The sequence below is a fragment of the Mesoplodon mirus genome (assembly GCF_964341445.2).
Source record: "Mesoplodon mirus genome assembly, chromosome: 1".
In the NCBI taxonomy this organism is placed as follows: Eukaryota; Metazoa; Chordata; class Mammalia; order Artiodactyla; family Ziphiidae; genus Mesoplodon; species Mesoplodon mirus.
Window position 1 is genome coordinate 209,320,327 of NC_138976.1, and position 13,336 is coordinate 209,333,662.

At 53.1% G+C, this 13,336-nt stretch overlaps 1 protein-coding gene across 4 annotated transcripts in view; it reads left to right on the plus strand.

Annotated features, from left to right (window-relative positions):
- Window positions 1-296: 296 nt before the first annotated feature.
- FGD3 (FYVE, RhoGEF and PH domain containing 3) overlaps window positions 297-13,336 on the plus strand; it is a 52,620-nt gene continuing 39,580 nt past the window's right edge. For 2 of the 4 annotated variants that reach the window (XM_082637289.1, XM_082637287.1), the window contains exons 1-4: window positions 297-364; window positions 1,465-1,577; window positions 11,295-11,478; window positions 12,327-12,846. In XM_082637289.1, the coding sequence (XP_082493415.1) occupies window positions 12,376-12,846 (471 nt within the window). In that variant the 5' untranslated portion in view covers window positions 297-364; window positions 1,465-1,577; window positions 11,295-11,478; window positions 12,327-12,375. Of the gene's footprint in view, window positions 365-1,464; window positions 1,578-11,235; window positions 11,479-11,627; window positions 11,757-12,326; window positions 12,847-13,336 lie in introns of those variants that run through there. The other 2 variants (XM_082637288.1, XM_082637290.1) reach the window with 2 other exon arrangements.

The window sequence follows — 13,336 nt, forward strand, 5'->3', positions numbered from 1 at the left end:
CCCCTCTCTGAGGGTCTGAGCGACAGGCGCCTGGAGGTCTGCTTAGAAAAACCCACAGGGGCAGAGGCAGAATGGCTGAAGCTTCCACGCCCAGAACAGCTCAGGGACACCCAAGCAGCCTGTTAAACTTTAAACCAACACAGGCCAGGATGGCCTGGGCCTTGGACAGCGTTCCAGCCGGTTTGGGCTGTATTTTTGCAAATAAGGCAGGGGGAGAACCAGTGAGCTTGGATGTGTGATAGTGCGGAAATGCAAATGCACTGTCGTTTAGTGACCCATATTGCGAAAACCAGCAAAAGGAAGTTGTGCTTTGCTGCTGCCTGAAGTCAGTCCTGGAGAGAAGTGTGTGTGCCGCAGAAGACAGGTGAGTGGTGCTGGCTTCGGGGTCTTCGCCAGCCCTGAGAGCCTGTGCTCGTCCTGTAAGGGGCACTTTCGGGGTCAGGGGAAGTTCAGAGCAGGAGCCATCTGGGGTCGGATGTTTTCAAGGCAGGAAGCTGCCGTGGTGGCGCTGAGTGGTGTCTTGTGTCCCTTTGTCTTCCTGTGGGGCCTCTGGCATGATTTGTAACAAGTCAGGTTATTGTGGGCATCATCGAAGAGCAAACGAGCACACCTGCCAGGACAGTGTAGGGTGTCATCTGGGGTGGCTTAGACTCTAGCAAAGATGAACCTGAGGCCAGGGTCCCTGAGTAGGCTGGGCCTACGGAGGAGGGATGAATGGTCCCAAACACAGTCCCTAGGGGGCTAGGCCTTTCCACACGGTGGGGCTCCAGAAGATTCCTCTGCAATCTGCATTTTAGGTACAGACAGACAGGGCCTGTCCATGATAGTGCTACTAGGAAGGAAGGCCAAGCCCATCAGGGCCTCCTCAGAATCCCACACTGTGCCCAGACAGTGCAGGGTGGTGGGCGGACCACCTGAGAGAGGCTCGCAGACTGGGGGAGCCTCATGGGCAGCCATGGGGTACCAGAGGCAGCCGTGTTTGTGCCCGTTGTACAGAGCAGACATGTTCTAGGGCACGACTGCACCCAGAGCGCTTGGCTCGCAGGACCCTCTGGGGTTTGTAGCGTGGGAGTCCCTGTGATTGCTGACCATCAGCCCATTTACAGCTTCTTGTAGTCGGTGAGGTGCTGTGGAGTCCCCTTGGGAGGTGGAAAGTTGGGCCTGGGGTTCTCTGAGACCCCACTGGAGAGGGGAAACTGAGCATGGGGCAGCAGGTGGCTGGTGCCCTGCTGATGTTCGTGGCCAAATGGGACGTTTGGCTTGCAGCCCCTCCCCCAGCTTGTGACTTTGGGCAGATGCTTCGACCACTTAGCTTTCCTGTATGTGAACTGGGGTCTGAGTGGTGCCGGGCTCCGGAGGTGACCACAGCCCCCTGGAAGCTGGGTGTGCTTGAGGCAGCTCTGCTATTATTCGGATTAGCCCTCAGACAAAGCCCAGGGTGACCTCGCTCCTCCGTTCTTTCAGGAGAGGAAACTGAAGGCCACAGAGAAACTGAGGCCCACCGCTTGCCCTAGACCATGGACCGCAAGATGCCAAGCCGGGCAAACTCAAACCTTTGGAGCCTGACAGCTTGACTGGCAAGTGGCCCTGGGGCTGGGTGGGGCCGGGTGCGGACGGGGAGGAAGTGGTTTGTCTCCAGCTGGTTGGTTGCAGGAGGCCAGAGGCCCTGGTTCCGCTCCTCGGGCTGATGTCTGTCTCCGCACAAAAACCAGCACCTCCAAATAGACAGTGCCTCGCAAAGCTGGACAAGACTGTGTGCTCTCCACACACAGAAGCCTCGACTGTGGTAGGTCTGTTGGGGTTAAAGCTGAGATGTGGTAGTGAGGCCCCAGAGGAAGGGTGAGGCTTTGCTGCCCGGAGCCCCTTGAGAACCTAGGGTGGTGGGTGTCCCTGGACCCAGAACAGTGACCATGGAAGAGTCGCTGATCCAGTGCCAGGAGCACCTACCTTGCTGCATCATTGCCACCTTCTCCAGGTGGGCTCTGACGACCCCACTGACAGATGAGGAAACAGGTTCATGGAAAAGTGGGTGAACATAGGGGTAAAAATGTAACCTTGGGGCAGTATTAACCATTGCCGAGATGTGAAATCCAAAGCTGGGTGGGGTGTCACTCACTTGCATGACCCCCTGGCTACCCACAGCTATGAGATGCATCCTGGCTCCAACCACCAGGTCCCATCCCCTCCCTTTCTGGGCTCACCCACCTAGGCACACTGTCAGCTCTTCAGATGGCCTGGCTCACTCTTGTTTGCTTTGTGCCCTTCCCTCTGTCTGATGCTATCTGATGCTGTTCTCTCTGTCTGGGACACTGGTCTCTCTGCCTCAGATGCTGTTCTCTCTGTCTGAGATAATGTTCCCTCTGCCTGGGATATTGTTTCCTCTGTCTGAGACTCTATTCCCTCTGTCTGGGATGCTGTTTCCCTTGTTGGGACACTGTTTCCTCTCTCTGAGATGCTGTTCCCTCTGTCTGCAATGCTGTTCCCTCTGTCTGAGGCTCTGTTCCCTCTGCCTGAGAGGCTGTTTCCTCTGCCTGGGATGCTGTTTCCTCTGTCTGTAATGCTGTTCCGTCTGTCTGGGATACTGTCCCCTCTGTCTGAGCCCCCATGAGTGATGACTGGTTACCTAGGTCCCCAGTGAAGTGGATGGTGGCTGATCTTACACATCAGCTCTGGGGGTTTTAGTGGGGCCCACTTGGAGCCCTTCGGTGCCCAGGACACAGAGCTCTTGCTGGTGCAGGTGTGTGGCTTTAGAAAGGTGAATCCATTGTCTGGGTGTCCCTTTCGCTGTAATTACCTAACAGGGTCACTGTGAAGTTAGATGAGACGACGTGGGGCTGTCGAGTGATGGACTGTAGGAGGTGGGATTTGATCTTCTGTAATTTTTTGTTTGTTTGTTTGTTTGCGGTACGTGGGCCTCTCACTGTTGTGGCCTCTCCCATTGCGGAGCACAGGCTCCGGACGCGCAGGCTCAGCAGCCATGGCTCACGGGCCCACCCGCTCCACGGCATGTGGGATCCTCCCGGACCGGGGCATGAACCCGTGTCCCCTGCATCGGCAGGCGGACTCTCAACCACTGTGCCACCAGGGAAGCCCCTGACCTTCTGTAATATTGATTTGCATTTTATATTTTCAAAATTTGGACTCAGCCAGAGGACATTTTTGTATGCTTATGTAAAAGTACATATTAGAAGGGAAATAAGACCGCTTGAGATGCTGATTCAAATTCATCTATTCACCGAACATGCTTACTGAGTCCTGCTGTTTGCCAGGTGGGGGACCACGTGAAGGCGGTGAGATTCCCACCTGTGTGGGCTGCAGCCAGTGGGGAGTGGAGGTTGGAGGTGTGGGTGAGCCTGGAGGGGTAGGGGGGATGGAGGAGGGGCGGCCTCATCTGGAGAAGGCCTGTCACAGAGCAAGGAGTGAGTTCAGGGAGCTGCGCCAGGCTGTTCCTCTAGAGGGAGCACCTTGCAAAGGCCCCTGAGGTGGCTCAGTGCGGAGGGAGCAGCAGTTACATCTGTGTTCAAGGATTTCAGTGTCAGTCGGAAGCTGTTGGAAAGTTCTTATCTGTTTTGTTTCATTACTTTTTTAAATAAAAATTTCAAACATAATCAAAAGTAGAGAGAAGTATGTAGTGAGCCCAGGGTGCCCAATGGAGGAGGTCAGAATGGAACAAGGAACCCCCCCTTGCCCCACCCCAAGTGTGGGCCTGGAGGTCTCGGGTACTGCAGAGATCAACTTTTTTCCCCCCAAACTTTATTACAAAACATTTCAAACATACAGCAAAGCTCCAAGAATTTTACAGTGTCCCCTCCTGAGATTCTACTTGCTTTAGCACACATCTACCTGCCTATGCAAGGAAGGATTTATTTTTTATTTCAAAGGTTGTGATTTTATTTTTAGAGTTGCTTTTCATGTATGGTAATGCACAGTGTCTGTAGTGTTTATCTTTATACTCCTTCTAGATGAAAGTAAAATAAAAGCAGAAACAAAATATGAAACAGAAATAAGTATAGAAAATTCAAAAATAGGAAATAGAGAAAAATATGAAGTAAATATATAAGTAAAAAGATTAAGTAGAAACAGTGCAGGGACTTCCCTGGTAGTCCAGGGGTTAAGACTCCACGCTGCCAATGCAGGCGGCATGGGTTGGATCCCTGGTCAGGGAACTAAGATTCCACATGCTACGCAGTGTAGCCAAAAAAAAAAAAAAAAAGAAAGAAAGAAACAGTGCAGTGGTCTGTTTCCCAGGCACAGCCCCCCTGCGCACAGTGCAGCCCTGCATGTAACCCTTCTTGTCATAGCTCCTTACACTGCACCCCATGCGTTCCCTGAGTTTCTGTCAATCCAGCTCTGGGCACACGTCATCACTACTGGGCTCGCTGTGTGATTTCAGCAACTCCTAGTATAGCTGAGCAGGCCCTGTGACAGGGGACCTGGGAGCTTCAGGCGATGCTAATGGCTGAAGGCCATCACCCTGGTGCGGTGTCCTGCCCATGTTTGTCATTTAGGGCCACTAATGTACGACATGGCCAGTTGAGGGTAGAGTGTTGTGCAGTGCCTCAAGCTTTAAGAACCTTTGCAGGACTGTTTTTGGATCCAATTTGACAGACAAGGAAACTGAGGTTTGGGGAAGTTGAGCTTACCTCTGGTTATCGGGTCAATAAGTGGTAGAAACTGATCACTCTGGATGCAGGGCCTCAGGCCCATTGTGCTGCTTACTCCCTGGATCCACGCAGGAGGGCCAAGGGTGCATCATGCAATCCATGGGGGCTGTCATGCCCCCATAGGCCCAAGAAGACGGCCTGGGGTCAGAGCAGGGAGGAGTCCAGGCAGGGCCTCTACATAGCTGGAGTTGGCTGACCCTCCCTGGTGGGCAGGGGGCTCTAGCCCTCCCACCTCCCTCCCAGTGAGGCACCTGTGGTCTTAGGACTGTAATCAACCGGGAAATCATTCTGCATTTTCCCCACAATCATTTATTAAGCCTCTAATAATGATCCCCATGTTCTGTGCTGCGCCATGAGCTGTCTCTGAGCCTTACCTCGTCAGGTGGGGGACCAAAAGACGGTCTGGAGGCCGAGGCCAGAGCCAGAGCCACACAGAGCGTGGGCCACAGTCCAACCATCCAACCACCCCCCAGGTCTGTTCAAAGCCCTGCCCTGGGGGCCACGTTTCCTGAGGAGTAGGGTGGGCAGTGCAGGGTGACGATGCATCAACAGCGGGGTGAGAGGTTTACAGGCAGCTCTTGCTCGGGGCCAGGCCTCTCCACAACTGCATGTCACCGTGGGCCTTGAGGCTTCCGGGTGGGTGAGTGGAGAAAAAGCCTGGGTTTGAGGCGCAGGGTGACAGGAATGCAGGGCAGGGAATAAGTTTCCTGTGCTTTTGAGTCACTGTCACTTTGACCCTAATTTACACAACTTCCTATGCAAACCTTTCTGAAATGCATTCCTTTTTTTAAAAGTTTTTTTATTTTTTACTGTGGTAAAATACACATAACATAAAATTTACCATTTTAACCACTTTTAGATGTACAGCCCAGTGGCATTAAGTACATTCACGTTGTTACGCACCATCGCCACTATGCATCTCCAGAACTTTTCTATCATTCCAAAATGAAAACCTATTCCATCCAATACTAACTCCCCATTCCCCAGTCTCAGCTCCACCATTCTTTCTGTCTCTATGATTTGCCCCCTCCAGGTACCTCATACAAGCAGAATCTTAATATTTATCCTTCTATGTCTGGGTTGTTTCACTCAGCACGTCCTCGAGGTTCATTCATGTTGAAGTAGGCTTCCACCTTTTGGCCACTGTGAAAAATGCTGCTCTGAACCTTTGTTCACATGTGAACAGGGGGCAAACATCTGTTCGAGTCTCTGCTTCCAGTTCTTCTGGGGGAAATGCGTTCTTGAGGACATAAGGGATTCATGTTGGAATTTGGTGTTGAAACAAATGCAGCTTCTCTAAGAAAAGCTGCAGCACACCTAGGAGCGTTAGGACCCCCACCTACCTCACACCCCTGTTGTCCAGTCTGCAGGCCCCTGCCCACTCACCAGTATCCCAGTACTAGAGCAGGCAGGTAACTTTTGCTCCTTTTTTGTTTTTCCATAATATCTAAGTTTTCTTTTAAAAAAATGACCCATCACCCATGCGGTTTAAAAAAATAACAGTAACTTTTTAAAGTGGCGGTGTGAACTGTTTGGGGAACATCTGATCAGGGCGTCCCAGCAAGCTGGGATGGTGCTGTGCTGATCCGTCTCCTTTCCTCCCCACTCTGCTGGCCCCATCCCGCCCCGAGGTCCCATTGACCCCAGCGAATTTTGAAGCACGTGGCACCTCACAGTACCTGTGTCCATCTCTGTGGTCTCAGCACACAGGATGGAGAACGCAGACTGTACCTGCTGCAGCCAGAGCACTTCCCGGGCTGAGGCCCCAAGGCAAGTATTGCGCTTCTGGATCCTGACACTGGAGTGCAGGCACCCCTGGGTCACGGGGCAGCTTTGCTGACATGTCATTGATTGTTACATCTGGCATGGCCAGCGCAGCCAGACCTTTGTCACTGCTAATACAGCCTTGTGGGTTTCTGCAGCCTTGTCTCCCAGCCTGCAACCTGAATGCAGGTGTGTGCCGCACAGCAGTTTCTGGTATTGCCCTATGGTGCTTTCAGTATTGTTTGGATTACCTCCCTCACGTAACCAATCACCTGGACATGGTATAGGGTAAAGAGAAACCCCACCAAGGATTGTCATCTCTCATGAATCTGGGGCTCGTGGGGTGCATTCCCATGGCTCTCACTCAGGGTTTCTCTGGGACTGTCGCCAGTGAGGGCTAGAACTGTTTCAAAGTCTTCTTCTCAGGCTCACACATCTGATGGCTGCTGCCAGCTGTCAGCTGAGGCCCCATGTGCCTGGGCCACTAAGCCATGTCAGTGACAAGACAGCCGAGGTCTCTGCCCACTTGGGGCCTCCAGGGTACCAGGTGACAGGCAGGAAGCGAGATGGGCATAATGGTGGTTTTAGTGGGGGTTCCTACACTGTTTCCAAGGTGGGGGTTCCTACACTGTTTCCAAGGTGGGGACAGTGGCAGGTGGAGCAGACTTGTGGCCCATCTGTAAGACTATCCCTGCCCATCTCAGGCAGCTACCAAGTGGTTCAGAGACTCCAGGGCAGGCACCACATCATTCATGCTACCCCATCCAACTGGCTGCTGCGGATGGAGCCACTTAACGGTCCACAATGCACTGGATAGTGGAGCACATTTAATTTCTCTGTACTTCTCCAGTCCCCACACCTCCCCCAATCCCAGGTTTGGGGCCTTCGATGCTGGGTGGTGGCAGCCTCGGGTGTCAGGGGCCCTGGGTCCTGAGCTCGGCAGCAGGCTCAACTCACCTAGGGTGGGCTCTCTCAGCTCAGGGCTTCTAAAGGGAGAGCTGAGTGGCTGGGAAGACAGAAATGACAAATGCTCCTTGGCTCCTCCATGATTACACGTCCCTGGCCTTGGGCATGTCAGAATGAGCCTGGAGCCCAGTCCAGGGGGTTCAGAGCAGCATGTCTGGGGGACCCAGCTCCTGGGTGCTGATTACCCCAGGCCAGCATGGCCAGGGTCAGCCTTGGCGTCCTTGTCTGAAACATGGAATGTCACCCACCTTGGTGACTGTGACTGAGCAAATGTACAAAAGCACTCAGCACATCTCCTGGCACATGGGGTGTGTGGGTGTGTATATATAATTGGATATATGTTTATATGTATTTGTGTATGTGTGCATGTGCATATGTGTATACATGTGTGGAGGCATGTGTGTTTATATGTGTGTATGTTGGGCACCCTTGAACATGTGTTCCCTCTCCCCCAACCCTACCCTAGCCCCCGGCTCCTCTGAGCAGTGTGGAGGGGAGGCTGGAACTGGACTGGCCTGCCCTGCACTCACTTTGGCCTTGGACAGGCAACAGGGAGGCCAGTCCTGAGGTAAGCGAGGCTGTGGACTGTATCCTGTGGCTTCCCAAATCAGATCAGAGGGTCGTCTGATCTTTAGGAAGGTGGCTCTGCAACCAGGACCTCCCTCCACCACATACTCTGCTCCCTGGAGGATGTCTTTATGCTGAGCCCTGGGCTGCCCAGTCTGGCCGAGCATGGTTCAGCTGCCCTTGCACTAAAACCCCTGGAAGATAAGATGGTCATGGCTAAAGGGCCTCCAGAGGAAAGGCACACTTCCTCCCTTTGAAAGGCATCCAGGCAGGCCAGCCTCCCCAGGCTCTGGGCCTGCCACACCCCTCACCACCCTCCTCTACGTGATTCATTGTCCCTTCTGTAACAAGGAAAATGACACTTGGTGAGTGTCAGCAACTCACCAAGTTTGCACAGCTCGGAGGTATCACCTTCCACAGGGTATAATCAACATACAATTAACTGCATATGTTTAAAATGTACAATTTGACGTTTCAACATACACATATACACCTGTGAAAGTGTCGCCACTGCCAAGATGATGAGCACAGCTGTCACCCCTTGAAGACTTCTCTGTGTTCTGTTGTAACCCCCACACCACACCTACCCCTCCTTCCAGGCAACATCCCTGTCTGCTTTCTGGCACCACGTGTTAGTGTACATTTCCTAGAATTCTATGTAAATGAGAAAAAAGTAGGTGCCTTTTCTTTTGTCTGTCTTCTTTCACTTGGCATGATTATTTCTAGATTCATCCATGTAGTTCAGAAGTATTCTCTTTTCCCCTCAGTGGTTGAAAGATTTGTGTAGAATTGGTATCAATTTTGGTCATTATTTTTCTCAACTATTTTTCAAGCTCACTCCTTTTTTGAGACTCCACATATATATTCTGGTTACACAGATATTATGCTGCTTAAAGTTTTTCCGCATCTCACAATTCATTCTCGCTCTTTGGTTTTAGATAGCTTCTGTTGTCTCTCTAAACTCACTAATTTTTCTTCTACAATATCTAATCTGCCATCAATCCCTTCCAGTGGGTCTTGATCACACATTTTGTGGTTTTCATCTCTAGAAGTTGGATTTGCATCTTTTTTTTTTTTTTTTTTTTTTTACGGTACACGGGCCGCTCACTGTTGTGGCCTCTCCCGTTGCGGAGCACAGGCTCCGGACGCGCAGGCTCAGCGGCCATGGCTCACGGGCCCAGCTGCTCTGCAGCATGTGGGATCTTCCCGGACTGGGGCACGAACCAGTGTCCCCTGCATCGGCAGGCGGACACTCAACCATTGTGCCACCAGGGAAGCCTGCATCTTTTTTTTATTCTTCATGTTTCTACTGACCTTAAGTATAATGCGGGTAACTGCTGCTGCCTTAATGACCTTGTCTTGTCTGGTAATTCTAACATCTGTATCATATGTGGGTCAGTTTCAACTCATTGCCTTTTTCTCCTCACCATGGGCTGTGTATTCCTGCCCTCTGTGTCTGGTAATTTTTGGTTGGATGCCAGACACTATAAGTCTCACCTTACTGGATGCTGAATATGTCTGTGCTCTTATAATTGTCCTTAGGCATTGTTTAGGGAGGCCGTTAAGTTGTTTGTAAACAGATGGACTTTCCTGTTAAAATTCATCAGTATTTGTTAGGTGGGGACCTGAGCAGAGCTCACCGTGGGGCTAATTATTCCCCACACTGAGGCAAGACCCCTCCAAGTTCTCTAACTCCCTGTGGATCTTGGGGTTTCCAGTCTAGCCGGTGGAAACAGGCATATGCCCTGCCCTGTGTGAGCACCAGGTGATGTTCCCTCTGACCCTCTCAAGTAGATCTTTCTCCAGCATTGCAGTTTCCTCACACATGCACTGAGCCATCTCCAAGGGCCCTTGTCAGCTCTCTGCGCTCTCTCTGTGCAGCTCTCTCTCTAGTGCTCTATCCTGTGACCTCCAGCTGCCTTCGTGTTCCTGGACTCCCAACTCTGTCTCCTTACTCAGGGGTCTACCTGAGATCCCCTTCTCTGGGCAGGAAGCTGGGGTGAGAGAGGGATCACTGCACTTGTACCCGCCTCTCAGGAGCACCACGCTTTGCTGCCTGGTGTAAGGTGTCTCTCAACTGTTGTTTCGTATGTTTTATCCATGACTTGGTTGTTTCCAGTGAAAGAGTATCTCCAGTTTCTGTTATTCCATCTTGGCCAGAAGCAGGAATCCCTGAGGTGTGATTGCAGCAGGCTCCACCTGGCACCAGATGGCTGCACTGGACACACCAAAGCTGAGTGCATGGCCTGCATTCCATCTGGCATATTTTGAACTGTTGTGTCATGTCTGATTTCCAGAAACTGGAGTTTATCACCTGTGCTATGAGAAAAATGTAGCAAAGCATGCATTTTCTGTTTAGAATTCTGTTTAGCATTCTTTAAGAATGCGGCAGTAGCCAATACTAAATGTGCACCCGGCACTGGTTTTGGTGTCACTTAAAGAAAGGTTCAGGGCTTCCCTGGTGGCGCAGGGGTTGAGAGTCTGCCTGCCGATGCAGGGGACGCAGGTTCGTGTCCCGGTCCGGGAGGATCCCACATGCCGCGGAGCGGCTGGGCCCGTGAGCCACGGCCGCTGAGCCTGCGCGTCCGGAGCCTGTGCTCCGCAATGGGAGAGGCTGCAACAGTGAGAGGCCCACGTACCGCAAAAAAAAAAAAAAAGGTCCACTCAGAAGAAATCTGACTGCACTGGAAGGCAAGAGCGCAGGAGACTATCACAGGGGCTGGAGTTGGTGCTTGACTCCTGGGGCCTCGGCAACCCTCAAGGCCACGCACGCACAGAGGTGGCTCATGCTTCTCTTCTGAGCACACTCTGACAGGAGGCCCTTCTGCTGCATGGGTGGCCAGGGGTCAGGCTTCAGGACACCTTTTTGGTTGTGTGTGTTGCGGGGAGGGGAAACTGCATCTCCACCGATGGTTCTTTATTTTGTTTAGCAAGGGAGGACGGGAATGTGTGAAGAAGCCACTGGCAGCAGAGCTGAGTGAGTGCCTGTGTCTGGAAGGGCGCGTGGAGATGCCAGCCAGCTCTCCTCAGACACAGTGGGCACTGCACACTCAACGGGACCCTTTCTCCCTGAGTCACTGCATGACTGGGGACAAGCTCAATTCTGGCCCCAGTTTTAAGCCAGGGCCTAGAAGCTGCTGCACGGGGGCCAGGGACTCAGTCATGCTCCATCCATCCGCAGACCTCTATGACCTGCCCAGGGGTCTCCTGCACTGGGTGGTGGCATGAAGATGCTCTTCCATGTTCTCCCTTGAGCACTGGGTCTCTCAACCACGCTGCTCCAAGTGCCAGTGGAGAAGGTGGTTTTCATTCTCCTTTCACGTTTTTTTTTAGAACCTCCTGAACGGCTCCACTTCAAAATTGCTGGGCAAGAAAAAGATTTTCAGCGAATCCCCCCAGCCCCCCAACCCTGTGCAAGGCCTGGGCTGGCCAACTCAAACGACCTGGAACGCAGCCAGCAGGGAGTCTGGCACCCAGCCTTCCACCTCAGCGTCCTTGCGGAGTCTGACCGCCTCAGGTAACCCACCTATTGCCCAGGAATAAGTGACTGCCACTCCTGGTCCCTGTCCTCCTCTGCAGCTCCACTGGGGGTTCAAGTGGAAATTTGGGGGGAATGTCAATCTCCTCCCAGTCTAGTCTCACCTTTGACCCTCTCTGTGCACCTAGACTGACACTTGAAGGTGCCTTTCCTCCACGAAGGTTTCCAGAAGAGGCACCATGTGAGGGCATGAAGTAGCTCCAGTGCTTAGCAGGAAGAGGAATTGGGGACCAAGATCCAGCCTCCTCAGCCTCCAGGTCTCTGGAAAATGACAGGTCACATGTCAGACAGAATATCGACAGTGATATTGAGGGCGGGTCTCGACGGGGATCCTGCCTCACCTCAGAGCTACATGGTAGGATAGAGTGCCACGGATGCCAAAGCACAGTACAGACCAGATTCACTGTGCTCATGACGGTTATTGCTATTCTTTTACACATATATTCTGAATTCATTGAGGGGCAGGTAGCTTCACGCTACAGAATTCATTCCTCCCTCTCCTTTTTTCTCTTTCTTTCCTTCCTTCCTTCCTTCTTTTTCTCTTTCTTTCTTTCTCTCTCTCTTTCTTTCTCACTCTCTCCCTCCCTCCTTCCCTCTCTCTCTGCCTTCTTTTTTTTAATGAAGAAATTTATTTTTAGAATAAAATGCTTTCCATTTGCCATTGCCCCAAAGCCTGTCTAGTCAGGACCCAGCTGAGGCTGACCAGGGTGTTCACTTCACACTCAGTCCCAGCACCCCTCCTCCATGTTGATTATCTCCAGAGAGCCCCACCTGGGGGCTGGTCCATGGCCCAGCTGACATTGACTACGCTCATTTCTCCTTGACAGGAAGCCCCCGGCCAGCCCCTCACAGAGCTCAGAGAACTCATCTTTGAGGATGGAGCCAGGAGGGGGGTCCTCAATGCCCCCAACCTCCATTGCCACCCCGGGGGAGCCAGATGCTGGGCCTAGCAGCTCCTCCCTGGAGCATCCAAGCACAGACCCAGGGAAGCTCCGAGCACTCCCTGTTGGGCCTGGAGCCCACTGTGGTGACCCTGGCTCCGGGATCCCCGGCAGCCAGGCCTCTGCGGGGGACATGGGCCCTGTGGGCGAGCCCAGCAGCGGCACTAAGATCCCTAACCGGGACAGCGGGATAGACAGCCCCTCCTGCAGCGTGGTCGGCGAGCACTTCTCCTGCGAGGACGGCAGCGAGGCGGGCCCAGGCCCCACCATCAAAGGGCTGCACCTGGAGACAGCCCCAGGTGGCAAGGCCCCACGGGAGGAGGCCGATAGCGACATGGGCGAGGGCAGCAGTGAGGAGCCAGACCCCGAGAATAGCCCCTTGAGGGCTGACGCGGATCCAGCCAAGGTAGGCCACCTTCCCGTCCCAAGTGTCAGGGGCTGCAGAGCTCTCCTCCGAGGGTATTTGAGGTTTACAGTGCCATCACCCAGACCTGGTGCCAGTAGCAGGGTGTACACTCAGACACCATGCTCAGAGAAGCCCCTGTGCTATGGGTTGGTGGGCGGGCTCTGGGGAAGGACCACGCAGGCAGGGCTCTCCCTGACACATCAGACAATGATCTCACTCCCAAGCCTTAGTTCCATGGCCCCACAGCGGCACAGGGACCCCACCCCAGGGTGGCTGTGGCGGTCCAACTTAGCGGAAACAGTGCTGTCACCACTCTTTGCCAGTGCTTGCTGCCTGCCTTGCAGAGCCCCCATGAGGAAGACAGCACGCTTGTCACCTTATTTTATGAATGGGGAAACCCCAGGGTTTCCAATGGGGTGTGGCACTGGAGGAAGGGAGCCCAGGCATGCGAGGGGAGCCCCGTGCAGATGGCCCCGGGAAGCAGGTGTGC